Raw genomic sequence first — 13,673 nt, forward strand, 5'->3', positions numbered from 1 at the left:
TAAGAGTCATAACGTTGTTCATCGATTTTCTGGTGACGGGTACGTTTCCCAAGCCTGACTGTGCTGTGAATGCCCACAGTGCCCCCACACATTTTACATACTACTATCGTAGCCGTACATACTGCTAGCAAACTTGCCGCGCTGGTACAGTTAAAGCACTTTCTCATTTTCCCAGTGCTGCCATTGTGAATGTATGCCATGCGTAAAATGATGACATTTCACAGATTTGGTAGTACATATTCAGAAGTTTGAATCTACATGTATACAGTTTTGGTTTTTATTATTTGCTTCTTGGAATGCTTTTCGCCAAGCGCTTTGACCATCGCTATTCAGTAGCAGAAGTGTTATTTTATTGGGTTATTGACATTAACATAGGTTAAACGCAAATGGTGGCGGCAGCGCCGACCTCCTGGGACCCGGGACGTCTTGGCGATGTAAGAGTGGCCATGGTGTCCGTCCCAAACCCAAGATTTTCCTTGGCCGGAAGTGGTAGACGTATCACAGTGTGATAAGGTAGGACAAGCGCATTCGCCGAGGTGGCAGTCGCAAAAGTTAATGGATAATAGAGGAGTGCACAATAATACTGTGCAGAAGTGGCGTCTTAACCCGGCAATGCCCGAGGTATCAAGGAATTTTTTGTCGAAGTTGAAATTCATACCATAGAATAACAATAATATAAAGAACTTAAACTAATTTTTTCAAAATTTTTGCTGCAGTAGTTTAAAATTTGAAGGGTAGGTGGAAATTCCACCGCTTGGGCATTCACGATATACAATACGTACGGTGTGGGCAAGGTGGTTGCCGGTGCGACACCACACAAATTCCGTTGTACACAACACTGTGGCTACTTGACCTACTCGAATCAACCTGGCTGTGGTAGCTGTTTACAATAGTTAGCTTATGCAATTTAATTCATTATGAAAAGATTCATGGTTGAATTTATAATCAAAAGAATGTTTCATTTCCGGTCAGCATGCAACAGGGTCATGGTGGGCTGCGCCAGTTTACATGTGTACAACACTGATCACAGCCAGCCATATTTATGGTTGGCTGCTTCGATCACAACGTCGTTTTATTGTTCTCTTACCTATTGCAGTCGAAGAAAAAATTGCGATATGATAAGAAAAATGTTTTATTATCATTTATGCTATTATAAAAGCACTCAGATCAGTCAGATGTCTTTATTTGTTTGATATTTTGATCAGTTAGTTGACAGTGTTCTGGTTTGGCTACTCTCCTAGTGTGCAACGGCTGAATCATATGAAGTGTGCGGCTCTGGTCACTGTGCCTGTTCAGGCAGCATGTTATTGTCCTACGCCAATGCCCAAGCGGTGGAATTTCCACCAGCTGTTTTTGAAAATTCACAGTTTTTTTACAGAAGAGCTGCAAACTTTTGTGTGATACTGAAATTGTGAGATACTCACATGAAGTTATCACTAATTTAATCCCAAATTTTTATCACAACAGCCGATTTAGATACACTTCGTAGAACTTTATGTTATTTTTCAGTGTTTTTTTAAGCAATGTACGTTTTTTATGGTGTGTCTGATTAAAAACTAAAATTCACTGTGAAGAGAGTTATCTTTGTTCTATCTCATGCATATGTAACCCAGGTAATGACAATAGTTCTGGCGTTGTAAAAATTAGCGAACTTTACTGGTGGTTTTTCCACCTAGCAGACGTTGCCGGGTTAATTGATTTTATTCGTGATTTTACAGCCATTGCACCATTTGTGGACCCTCTAGTTGTCAATCAACGTAACAAGCTACGCGTGCGGTGGCCATACCAGGCTGTTTTAACGTAAATCTTTGAAAATTCATAACTTCGTTCATTCCTGCATTAAATTTTTATGTATAGTCTTGAAAAATGCAGAATAATACACAGTATTAGGCAAAATAAATTCTTTTTTGTTTTTCTTTCAGGGTTATGCACTGTTAGCCTGTACGGCTAGCATAGCCGCCTATGGAGGATTTGTCATAGGCGGCTATGTTAACCGCAGGGGCTCCTAGTGCATTACCCTGAAGAAGAAACAGAGAAGCATTTATTTTGTCTAATGCTGTGTATTATTCTGCATTTTTCAAGACTATACATAAAAATTTAATGCAGGAATGAACGAAGTTATGAATTTTCAAAGATTTACGTTAAAACAGCCTGTGGCATCGGCCACCGCACGCGTGCTTCTGTTACGTTGTCACTTAACAACTGGAGGGTCCACAAATGGTGCAATGGTTGTAAAATCACGAATAAAATCAATTAAGACGCCACTTCTGCACAGTATTATTGTGCACTCAATAGAGCTGCTAACCGTACGACTAGCCATGGGCGGAGCGTACATCAACTGTCCAATAGGAAATCTGATTTCGGCCCTTCGTCTTTATTCGTTCAAAGTTTCCGCGACCGTTGCGAGGTAAACCGATGAAAGGATAAAGCAGGCGGCCACTGTTATGACATAAGTACCTATCGGCTATCAATGCCGACTGTGCGAAATATTTTTCAGAATTAACTCAATTAAGTGGACGATTAATACAGTCAGTTCTACAGTTCTTTTGTAATTTCGTCTTGGTAATTAATCCACAGCCAGTGAAGCTTTGGTGTTGGCTTATTATGGGCGATATGGTTGTAATAATTCACATAAATAGGATTACATGAAACTGCGGCGTGATGTTCTGGTCAAAATTTCGAGATCGGTTCGTACATCTGCATGTTTTCTTGCTTGATTCTAGTCTGCTGGATTATAAATGCAAGGTACGTCATCGTTTAACGAAAAGGATATTTTGAACCAGCGCAGAATGTTACAGAGTAAGGAATTTATGCACGGATTCTGTCCAGCTTTTGAAGGAAGATTCTGTAAAATTTCGGAATATGCTGCTTTGGAACAGAATAAACGTGGGATTTGTAATCGTTCCAGTTTTTGGTTTTGACATCGTTTTGACATCATTATCTGCGTTGACTTATTCATATTAATTTTAATTTTTATATCCTTGAAAGTTAAGCAAAAGTTACCGACCCATTTTTTTGGAAACCGAGAACGTAATATAAAATTTTATGCCATGCTATAGTGTTATTTTGACGGACACAAAATTTTTTGTATTTATAAATTACACTTTACAGCTTCGAAAGTTACTTTATGATATCTGACAGATATCATGATGGTGTGCACTGTGGCAGACAGAATTATAAGTATTATATGCAAATATGCACTGGCTTATTCATTCACAAAAATTACTAAACTTAAAAATGTAAACAGCAGTCCTTTCTTTGTTTAATACTGACAACCAGTTAAATGGTAACTGGTTCGTCATCTGCATTTTTTGTACGTATCGCGATTTAATTATTAACTGATGTTACCGAGAACGTGCCCATCGTGATGTAGAAAACTAATAACAATAACATGATTGATTTTTTGTTATAGTTGGTTTGTTTAATGCTGAAAGAAATTTTGAAGTTACTCCTGCGCATATTTACATTTGACTCGAAAAATGTGTCATATTTTCATCTTGATACTTATTGAAGGTATTTTCATCTTGAAGTAACAGACAAAACCGAAAAAATGTTGTTTGAGGACGACACGATAATTTTTGAGGACAACAATATGCAGATGCAGACAACTACAAGACATACTGCATAGCAACCTGTTGATTACAAGCCTGCTGGATTCAGGGCTCCGACTAAAAATCGTATTGCAAGTGGGCGCATATATAGGGGCTGTTCTCATAATCTGATCCTAACTGTTTTTCTCCACGCGGTAGTGTGCTCACAAATCGGTGGTCAGTGGTCAACGCTCAAATCGCTAAAATTATGGAATAACCACACCGTATACAGCACACGTATAGGCTTTTCTTAAGGATACATGCGTGTCCCGGTGTCCTCGGTGGCCTTTTGTGATTTATGTGCTGCTAGAACAGAACTCGAAACATATAGGATGACTAATTAGCTTCTCTATAACCAGCAAGATCTGGAGAAGTCTTCAGCCAGTTTATGGCTGCGGTCTGCAGGCCGGATAGTCCAGACAAGTGAGTCTGCTTGCTCTTCAGCAAGAGTGAAAATGTTTCATAAGATTAAGAAGGCTCGCAACCAAATATTCTGGCATTGTTAGCCAGCGCAATGTAAGCTGTCTCCTTCTTTAAACAATCAAGACAACCACCTGCAGATTTTGACGGTTGAGTATGAATTATGCGTTTACTTTCGACCTGAATAATCAGATAAGACCACAACTACGGTGAAGGAATGTTGGATTTTGCTGCTATTTATAAACCTGCCAAAGGCAGTAAAATAACAATAAATAACGGAAAAACCAAACAAAATTGTATTCGATTATTTAATTTATACCGTGAGAGATTTATCGTCTTGTTATTTGAGTTGGTTTTGAGTATTATTTTTAAAGATTTAAACGTATTTATTATTTTTGCACAATAATAATCTTTTTGAAATTGCGGATCATTTTATTTTCCCTAAACGGGTTCATTACAAATGATAGTGTATAATAATAACTGCGAATACTTATACTATATGCCGTGCGGCGTACACGATTGTTCTTATGACCTTGCGAGATTTTTGCCAAGTGAAAAGTATGCAGGGTTATATGAATAATTGCATGTCTTACATCAATGGCTTCTGGTTATGTTTAACGTTAAGACACACCGATTCCCACGGTTCTGTTGAATGACTGATGTTTTTTTGGGTTGACGAAAACAAGCGCACCATGAAGCGAAACGCCGAAACATTATTGAGATGTGCAATAAGAAAACTATAATATAGATTGTCAGCTCAACAGTAAATTAATTTTTCATTCATTTGGTCATATAATAAAATATGCTTTTTGTCTCAGTCTTACTTTTGCTGATTTAGTGTGTTGGGTTAGCCTTTTAGGATGAGCCGCTACTTTAAAGTTAATTAGCCAACGTATCGTAACTGTTATAATACTTTTAAACACACTGCTACCTAGAAATATGCTTTAGTGTGAAATGAAATTTTTAATGTATGTATGCTTGAAACCTTGTTGAATCCTGGGAAATGTGTTGGATATCTTAAACTTGACTGCAACTTAAAAGTGTCTCGCCGTATTTTAAATGGCTAAGATCGCTATGCTTAATCTCAGAATTTAAATCAAGCTTGAAATTTTACAAGTGTACGTCAGTTCGAAACAATACGAGTACTACTCGTATGCTTTTTGGTTGCGTTTAACGATAGCGTTTTATTTATGGGGTTATGACTTTGTAAGATAACCCTGCTGGCCCCCGACAAGCAGTCCCACGGCTATTTAGCATGCGTTATGCCAGTTTGAACAGGCCGTTTGGTACATAGCTATTTTGAATGCCGTTACATGATCCACATTGTCCGGTTGATTGAGCATATGGTTTTGCTTTGGTCAGTGGTAGTAATATTATGGCAAGAGATGATGTTACGAATTTTAAACTGAATGCAGTGCGAGAATCTTGTGAGCATTCTGATCTTAGCATGAGAAAATACTTTCCATTTCCTTTCTTTAGTAACTTGACACAATTATTTATACTGGTCACATAATCGTAAAATAAGAACGAAGAATGCTGTTCATAAAATCGTAATTGGTCGAAGAATGTTAAGTGTGCGCCGGTCTCGTAAAGGATCTAACCGCCATTTATATATGCGCGTACAGTCAGGTATGAATTCGAATTGCAGGCGTCAGCTGCCGGACAGGAAGTTTTGGATCAAGTTTTGAATCTGCTTAACCTAACGGAAAGAGAATATTTCGGTTTGCGTTATCTGGGAGCAAGTGATCAAGTTTATTGGCTAGATCCAAATCGATCGTTAGGAAAACAATTCAAAAAATGTAAGTATCTTATGAGTGGTGTCAAGAAAAACCATTGGGAAAGACATTTTTAAGTACTAAATTTCTTTTAATTTTTTAGGTGATCCAGTTCATGGGGTGGATACAGACGGATCGTCAGAAAAACGGTTAAAAAAGTGTGAGTTGAAAATCTGATAGCTTTTCTGGATGTGAAATTCTGTACCAGAAGTTACAGCCGCATTTCCTTCCGTATTAGTTGAAATAGAGTAATTGGTGTAAAATCTCTGATTTTCCAGGTGAAACGTACAGACTATTCTTTTGTGTGAAGTTCTATCCTCCAGACCCCTCACAATTACACGAAGAAACGACACGGTAATGCTGCTTCTCTATTTTTGCGCTCGAAGCTTATGGTTAATGCAAGACCGCAAATATTTGATACCGTTTACGAGTTTTGCTAGTGATTAATTTTGAATCGCTTTCGGTAGGGTTAAGTTAGCATTCACGTCTATAAATAATATTGGCCTTATTGTGCATAAAATGCAGTTTTTGCGTTTTTATAACATCATGTATTCAACTTTGAAATTTTTAAAGCTTGTGTTATTTTTTTCCAGATATCAACTCTTTCTGCAAATTCGACAAGACATACACCATGAGCGGTTGCCAGTACCTTTGGACGCTCAGGTTGAGTTGGGCGCATATGCGTTACAAGGTGCGTCTGTCAGTTGCGGCTCGCCTTGTTTGGTGTTATTGGTTCTGATTAGATTATCATTTGGATTTTTGGTTGTAGCGGAGATAGGTGATTACGATACAGATCGTGACCAACCCGGTTATTCGTCAACATTCCAGCTGGTTTCGCAAAAACTTATGCTTGACGTACGATTGCAGAAAAAGATAGAGGCTATTCATAAAAGCTTGCGGTGAGTTGGTCAATGTTGATTTAATTCTCTGTCTTTAATTCTCACTTAATAAAATTCTCACTTAATAGGAACGAAAACTGGGTTGTTTAAATGTTCGAGGATTATCAGCATTTAATTAGCTAGCTGGCAGCTCAGATTTTATTATCTGTAACATTAATTAACACAACAGTGTGTGTGTGTGTTTTCAGGGGCGTTTCCTGTTCAGAAGCCCAGTATCGCTACCTGACGTTCGCTAAATCACAAGATTTATATGGAGTAGATCTGTATGGAGTTTTGGGTGAAAGTGATATCAGCGATCCTTACACAACAGATTCTGGTTATTTTCTGGGCCTATCAAACTGTGGCCTCTCGATGATCCACAACGAACAGAAGCTTGCCGAATTTCAATGGGAAAAAATCGTCTCGATTTCCAAGGATGTCCCACGTGCTGGCCGGCGCGATAAGGGCGGAAGTATTATTATCCGGGTGCGGAGCGAACAGGACAAACTCGCTACCTTCGGGTTCCGCTTGACTACGAGGGCAGCCTGTAAACACTTTTACAAAACAGCAATAGAACATCAAAAGTACTTCCGGTCGGGTTTGAAAGGAACGGGTGCTATGTCCACTCCATCTTTGAGTTCATGGTTAATGCGTATTGGTTCGAAATTCCGTTCGTCCGGCCGATCAGGATCAGATTCTGTTAGCTTAAGAGAACGGCGCCGTTCGGTACGCTCGGAACCCAAAATGGAACAGAATACCAACACTGTCCAGCGTAATCGCGCTCAGCCAGCGTCGACTGTGATTTATGAGGATGACAAGATGACTGTGATATTAGGAAACGGTACAGAAGTATGGACACAGCTGAAGATGCCCCCGCCAGAAAACGATCATGTTCCGGAGCTGCAGCCACGGAATGCGCTGGTCAGTCGAAGCCTGCGGCGGACAACGGTACGTTCATCCAGTCCGATGTCTATTCAAAGTTCCTTTTCAACTGTTCCCCGCCGGGTACCAGAGAAAGTGGATGATGACGCAGATTCGGTGTTTTCTGGGTCGAGTCGGATCAGTCGCGCGGTAAGTGATGCAGAAACTCTCAGGAAGAAACGGAAGCGTTCAACCATGGGTGAGAACAATTCTTCGGGGGCGAGCGAAGAAAATGATGTACCGCGTCAGCCAGAACTGAGGTCATCTGTCGGACCGGAGCGACGAAAGGGGAAAATGCCTATGCGGCATCGCACTGTGGACGGAAGTGTTACGCAACAGGTTTTAGCGCAGATGCGGGTGTCTCCGAGCAAGTCCTCGGATGGACGATCTTTGAATCTCCCGGATCGTCTGGCGGAAGTGATGCAGTCGGCACGGTCTTTAAATTACTTAAATAGCGTTGGATTGTCACCTCGATGTAACGGGAATCGACAAATGTTTCTCTTTACTGGCGAAGGCCATTTGCCTTTGGAACCGCAATCTTTCTTTGACGCACAGCAGACTAGTACCGGCCCAAGGTAATTTTCTTTTCGGCTTGGAGTTAATACGAATGTAATGTATCTGAATAACTGCGGTTTTATCTTAATTACCGGTACTTCTTTTAATTTTGATACAATTTGTATTTGAGCAGGGATATGCATTCGAATACTTACTTATTTACCAGTAAATTACCATATTTTGCAGTTTGCACTCGATTGAAGTCTATTAACACGTCGCGTTATTTTAGGCGCCCTCCGAGAAATTTACCGCTGCCTTGTGTACCGCCGGATAGTGTGTCCCGAACCGCACCACGTAGTCCCTATTTGCCCGCTCCTTCATCCCCCATGAAAGCAACAAAAACGTTCGACTTCCACATCCAGTCACCAAAACTTTCCCTACCTCCGGACATTCCTCTTCCCGAGCCCCCGCGTCACATTCGGAGTTTATCTAGCTCGGATACCACGCCGAAGAGTCCGCGTAATTTGCCTACGACCCGCTCGCGACTCCGCAGCGATAGCCATTTCAACCGCGACGACGTTCAGTTGGATTCTGGCATCGACCATTGCTCGCCGTTAGCCAGTCCGTGCCCCGTAATTCCACCTCCGACACCGTTTGCTGAACCACCCGCGGTGCCAGCTCGGCCACCGCACACCCTCAAGCCATTTCCCACTCGAATGGTCAGTGGACGGAATGGCATGATAAAAGGACGGACTGATTCCTTTACTAGTGCGATCACTTCCAATGACATGGAGATGCAACCCGTGGATCGCACTTCTGTACCGGAAGCAACATATGATTGTGTATATGGCGCAGCGGGAAAGACGCACGTACAACCGTCTGAACATGTAGCGCAAACACACTTGGTGGAGGTGGATGTGCACGCTCCTCATTTCATAGGAAATGGACATGTGAACGGCAGTGAATCGCTGTATTTAAGCAGCAGTGCTTTAGAAGATTCAAAGGAGAACACACAACCTCTGGTTGCCGGCAAGGAAATTGTACAAAATCAAATGTATTTCGATATGAGGTTTGATGGAGAGCCGCGTGATGCCGGCAGCGTCCTGAAAACTGGTAACATTAAACCGGTGAAAGGTTATGTCAGTCAGGTGCGTAATTGTTACTCCCATTTACTCGAAACTGAGTAAAATTTTTTGTCATGAAAATACGTGCAGCAAAATGCCTTACATACAGGGCCTAGTTCGGTTGATTGAAATCTGTTTTATAGAAAGTTGGACCACCAGTAGCTTCAAACTATCCGTTGGCGATATATTCCACGGCTGCCGAATTATCACCGGGAATTCCTGCCACTACAAGCACTGTTAATGGCATTCCGCAAAATTCGGGATTTACTCAATTACGCAGTGGCTACGAGTACTCACCATGCGGCGGCGCTGTACCTTATACGACAGTTTAAACTGATTTTTGTTTTTTTTCCATAGTTTTACTTTTGTACAGGTTGCTCAGACTGCTTTCTTTGATGTGTAAATTGTTTTCTACGGGTTCTTGGAAAATGTTCCTTGTTTTTATCACCAGTTGCTCCAAGTATCCATCGTAAGTAAGACTTTATGATTACCAATAAAATTAGTCAATTCACTATCACACACATTATAAAAAGGTACAACTATACGAGTAGATAACGCACTTCAATTATCTACCGTTTAACTTTTTTATTCTTTGGACGCTCTGCCAGCTGTATTTCCAACTGGTGCATAGCTTTAGGAAGGTCGTTCAACAGGAGGTCGTCCACCGTCTTGGTAAATGTGCTGCGTATCCATTCTCTTCTTAAATAATCCAAAGCCATCCCTACAATCGGTCCCTGGTGACCTTTTTCTATTAGCATGGTGGCTTTGACTGGGAACGGTGGAATTTCCCAGTTTTCCATTCCCTGTACCAGGACGCCATCGCCACGGTACTTCAGTAATTCGATACAGCGCGATCGCGCATCAGACTGTTTGCACGTGAGGGCGGTTTCCGCCACAAGATGCTGGTACGGTACCAATGCATTCACATCCGGATATTTCCGGCAGTAATCCAGCAGATCAGGATTTGAGCGGTGATCGATGATAAAAAGTACCGTCGCACATTCTTCATTGGATAACCGTAAACGTTCATCCAGCTTCTCCACCTGTATCCAGAAAAAACAAACAGTGTAAAATAGTAAGTAAGTACCTATGTCGTACGATAGTATCGCTGGAGAATGTACTACTCAGTACACGTAAAACGTTAGAAGTTACTGAATGAAAGTTTCAACGACTTTAACTTTTACAGTACATCTGACACTGCGCGAACGACTACATGAACCATTAACAAAAATTTTCATTAGCCCCGTTGACTTCTGTGTCTGTGCATTCACAGATTGGAAAAATTTTACGAATCTTGAACGTCTGTCAACAAATACCTCTTCCTGGCTCGCAAGAAGCGAGGCTAATATCGTCGCTGGTTTAGGCTGGAATTCATGACATCTTTTCCAAACAGCAAATAATTCTTCCACATTTGGTTTTTCCGGGAATCCCATGTACCGTGTCAGACCGAGATCAACCATACGGCTAACTAAATGATTTCCGTGGCGTCCCGTAAGGATTTTTCGCAGTTCCATCCAGATACGCTCGCCCGATATACCTTCATTAAAAGAGAAATACATATAAATCAACTAGCAATATTGATAATAATATTATTAATAACAGGTAATTACCAAAATGCTTGTAGTTTTGCTAACACCATAACAGCAACAACAAACAACACTAAAACAGCTAAAATATGCAAGCTGTTTCTAATTTTGAAAGAACTCCCCTGATCACATTTTGCTGTTATATGGGTACAAAACTACAGTTCATTGCAAAACTTACGTTGCAGCCCGTCAGCATTTTCCCGAATCGCTTCCAAAGTGTCGGAATCGTGATTATCGGCATCTGGGCAAATTCTTCCGTAAAAGCGAAAATAGCGCAAAATCCGCAAGAAATCTTCCTGGATGCGTTTTCGAGGATCGTCCACAAAACGAATACGGTGCTGCATAAGATCCTGCATTCCGCTGAAGTAATCGTAAAGATTCCCATCCAAATCTGAAACAAAAGAACCCGAATCAGACTAAAATCAGCTGCAATTCGCTTTCTAACATTTAAACAATTCCAAGAACGAAAAACCACAATTTATTTTAGCTGCAAATCTTTCGGAACCAAAAATTCACCCGTTGCTAACAAAATGCCAGCAAGCAGCAAATTTCATTTGTAATAATAATGAAAATATTTTTAAACAACAGTGAATAACACAATTTAAATAAAACCCTGCATACGCTCGATAACTGCTATTTAAACAGCCGACAATAATAATTCAACTAAAACCAGAATAAACAAATGCAGCGACTAAATATTTCTTATACAAAATGGCTGCACACGAAATAAGCCTGACCTAAAAACATGGAATTTATGGTCAGATCGCGCCGTCGCGCGTCAAGAACCCAGTCCGTGGTGAATTCCACTTGTGCCCATCTTCCATCGGTCGTCTTATCAATCCGCAGTGTGGTGACTTCAAAGTTCTCTTTGTCATTTATTCGTGCTGTTACAGTGCCATGTTTCTCTCCACCCGCATTAATCATACGGATCAGTTTCTCATCAAACATCTTCTTCATATCCACCGGAGTGGCTGTTGTGGCGAAATCCACATCCTCCGGTCGAATATTCATCAAAATATCCCGCACTGCGCCGCCGGCTATGCGCAGTTCGTAGCCATATTCCCTGAAGATACTCGCCAGACTTTCCAGTTCCGGAGTGAAGAGACTCCGGAAGACAGGCGACGTGATTTTCACAGATTCTGCCATGTTAATGCGATTAAGTGCGGATTGTAAGCACATCGAGCTTCTACATAGCGGACGCACTGACTGGTTCACACCACACTGGCTTTTGTAACGAAACTTGAATTTCGGGATGTTAACGGATAGTATGGACAACACTCTGGTCGAAACCCTCATGAAAATCGAGAAGATGATAACAACAACGTAAAAACAATCACTATAGGCTGGTTGGTCTTAATAAATGCCGGTCTGCTAAAAAATCGTAAAAGTAAACGCGTGTGTGCAGGTGTGCCGCAAGGTTCCATTCTTGGCCCGCTACTCTTCATTATTTATTTGAACGAACTGTTAAAAATCGATTTACGTTTACGGTTTACCCGATGTGCGGTTAGAAAGTTTCGCTGATGACACAATCTGCTACGCGATAGCGGACACGAAGTCTGAAGCAGCAAACAAAATAACTGCGGCGCTTCCATTAATTTGTGAGTGGTTTAATTTGAATCGTTTGGTAGTTAACGAAAAAAAGTCAAAATTGCTTATGGTTACATCTGCATACAGTCGGGATAAAAGTGTTGTGTCGGTTGATTTGAATGGGCATAAGCTCGAACCGGAAGAGTCAGTAAAACACTTGGGAGTGATAATTGATAAGCATCAAATGGACTGATCAAATTAAAAAGGTCCAAAAAAGTGCATATCATGGAATCGCCCTCATAAACAGTGTGAAAGACGCACTGCCGGTGCCCCAACGCGTTGGACTTTATCACGCATTTGTCCAGTCACATCTGGACCGTTGCTCCGTTGTATGGAGTGGTGCGCCTGCGTCCACGCTGGAGCCATTGGCTGTCGCGCAAAGAAAAGCTGTCCGAGCCATTGCCAATTTTCCTGAAACATCCGCTGCCCAGTTGATGGCACAATTTGGAATTGCACCGTTGTTTGAACGGTGGAAACACCAGGAAGCAACCTGGCTGTATAAAATTCTTCATCCTGAAAAGTTTCAAGTGCCGCACTACCTCACCGAAATGATCGTCGTGAAGCACTCGTCCAGCGCGTATAACCTTCGTCACGGAAACCGCACTTACATTGACGCGGAAGCAGCAACAAGGATAGGGAAGTCCACGTTGGCCTGGAGGCTCAACAACATCCGTACCCAACTGTGTGCGAACGGAAACGGCATCCTTGATAGTGCATCTCTCTTTGTTTTTCGTAATGCGCTTAAACGTTTTAACTTTGCTGCGTAACTTTCATTTTTTTACGATCTGTATGGCCTTTCTCTGACTTCCTTCACGTGCCAGATTTGTGTTTTCTTGTGAGCCAGGTTTAAATTCCCACGCTAGAATACGATCCTAGTTTTTAATGGGTTACCTGCCTACCGCTTCAATAAACAATAAACAAACAAAAAAATGGAAAACGAAAAATCAACAGTAGTCAGTACACACTACACAGTCGGTATCTCGGAGGTTCACTTTCAGTTAGGTGTGCAGTGGCGACTGGACAGTAGTGCCCTGCAACGGACTAGAAAACTTCGTCCAGTCCGATCCAAACTTAAAAAATTTTATCCGAACCCAGTCCGACTCCGAATTCTAAAAATCGTACTCCGACCAATCCGATCCGTAAATATTTTGGCCAATCCGAACCCACTCCGGTCCACTCCGAAAAATTTTTCAAAAGAATATTTACATAAAATTTTTTTTTATATACATTAATGATGTGCATTTACTGTACTCGTACTTCTGCAGTAAAGGCACATCTTTACTGCTTATTAAAAAAA

The 13,673-nt window shown here is 41.2% G+C and overlaps 2 protein-coding genes across 4 annotated transcripts; one reads left to right on the forward strand and one right to left on the reverse strand.

Annotated features, from left to right (window-relative positions):
• The first annotated feature begins 169 nt into the window (after positions 1-169).
• LOC129581583 (band 4.1-like protein 4A) lies at positions 170-9,714 on the forward strand. Of its 3 annotated transcripts, XM_055472751.1 has the most exons (11): positions 170-513; positions 2,296-2,407; positions 2,724-2,745; positions 5,659-5,809; positions 5,889-5,945; positions 6,064-6,139; positions 6,379-6,476; positions 6,555-6,684; positions 6,873-8,159; positions 8,369-9,227; positions 9,347-9,714. In XM_055472751.1, exons 2-11 carry the CDS (start codon positions 2,319-2,321, stop codon positions 9,533-9,535), a joined length of 2,958 nt encoding a protein of 985 aa, XP_055328726.1. In that variant the 5' UTR covers positions 170-513; positions 2,296-2,318; the 3' UTR covers positions 9,536-9,714. The 3 variants fall into 3 exon arrangements, with proteins under 3 accessions (XP_055328726.1, XP_055328725.1, XP_055328727.1); XM_055472750.1 differs by lacking the exon at positions 170-513 and having other exon boundaries at positions 2,222-2,407; XM_055472752.1 differs by lacking the exons at positions 170-513; positions 2,296-2,407; positions 2,724-2,745 and adding an exon at positions 4,372-5,437.
• On the reverse strand, positions 9,618-12,304 carry LOC129581584 (CCA tRNA nucleotidyltransferase 1, mitochondrial-like). The gene is made up of 4 exons (XM_055472753.1): positions 11,527-12,304; positions 10,968-11,180; positions 10,520-10,740; positions 9,618-10,246 (listed from the first exon to the last, which is right to left on the reverse strand). Exons 1-4 carry the CDS (start codon positions 12,083-12,085, stop codon positions 9,773-9,775), a joined length of 1,467 nt encoding a protein of 488 aa, XP_055328728.1. The 5' UTR covers positions 12,086-12,304; the 3' UTR covers positions 9,618-9,772.
• Between the last annotated feature and the right edge of the window lie 1,369 nt (positions 12,305-13,673).

This window comes from Paramacrobiotus metropolitanus, unplaced genomic scaffold, assembly GCF_019649055.1.
Source record: "Paramacrobiotus metropolitanus isolate TYO unplaced genomic scaffold, Prichtersi_v1.0 Parri_scaffold0000006, whole genome shotgun sequence".
In the NCBI taxonomy this organism is placed as follows: domain Eukaryota; kingdom Metazoa; phylum Tardigrada; class Eutardigrada; order Parachela; family Macrobiotidae; genus Paramacrobiotus; species Paramacrobiotus metropolitanus.

Excerpts from the sequence above, each read along its gene's own strand:
- LOC129581583 (XM_055472750.1), top strand. The coding sequence starts at position 2,226 with ATGGTTGTAAAATCACGAATAAAATCAATTAAGACGCCACTTCTGCAC. Across the intron at positions 5,946-6,063 it reads AGAAAAACGGTTAAAAAAGT|GTGAAACGTACAGACTATTC; the intron begins GTGAGTTGAAAA and ends CTGATTTTCCAG. Across the intron at positions 6,477-6,554 it reads GGGCGCATATGCGTTACAAG|CGGAGATAGGTGATTACGAT; the intron begins GTGCGTCTGTCA and ends TTTTGGTTGTAG.
- LOC129581584 (XM_055472753.1), bottom strand. The coding sequence starts at position 12,085 with ATGAGGGTTTCGACCAGAGTGTTGTCCATACTATCCGTTAACATCCCG. Across the intron at positions 11,181-11,526 it reads CATAAATTCCATGTTTTTAG|ATTTGGATGGGAATCTTTAC; the intron begins GTCAGGCTTATT and ends CTTTTGTTTCAG. Across the intron at positions 10,741-10,967 it reads AAATGCTGACGGGCTGCAAC|GTATATCGGGCGAGCGTATC; the intron begins GTAAGTTTTGCA and ends CTTTTAATGAAG.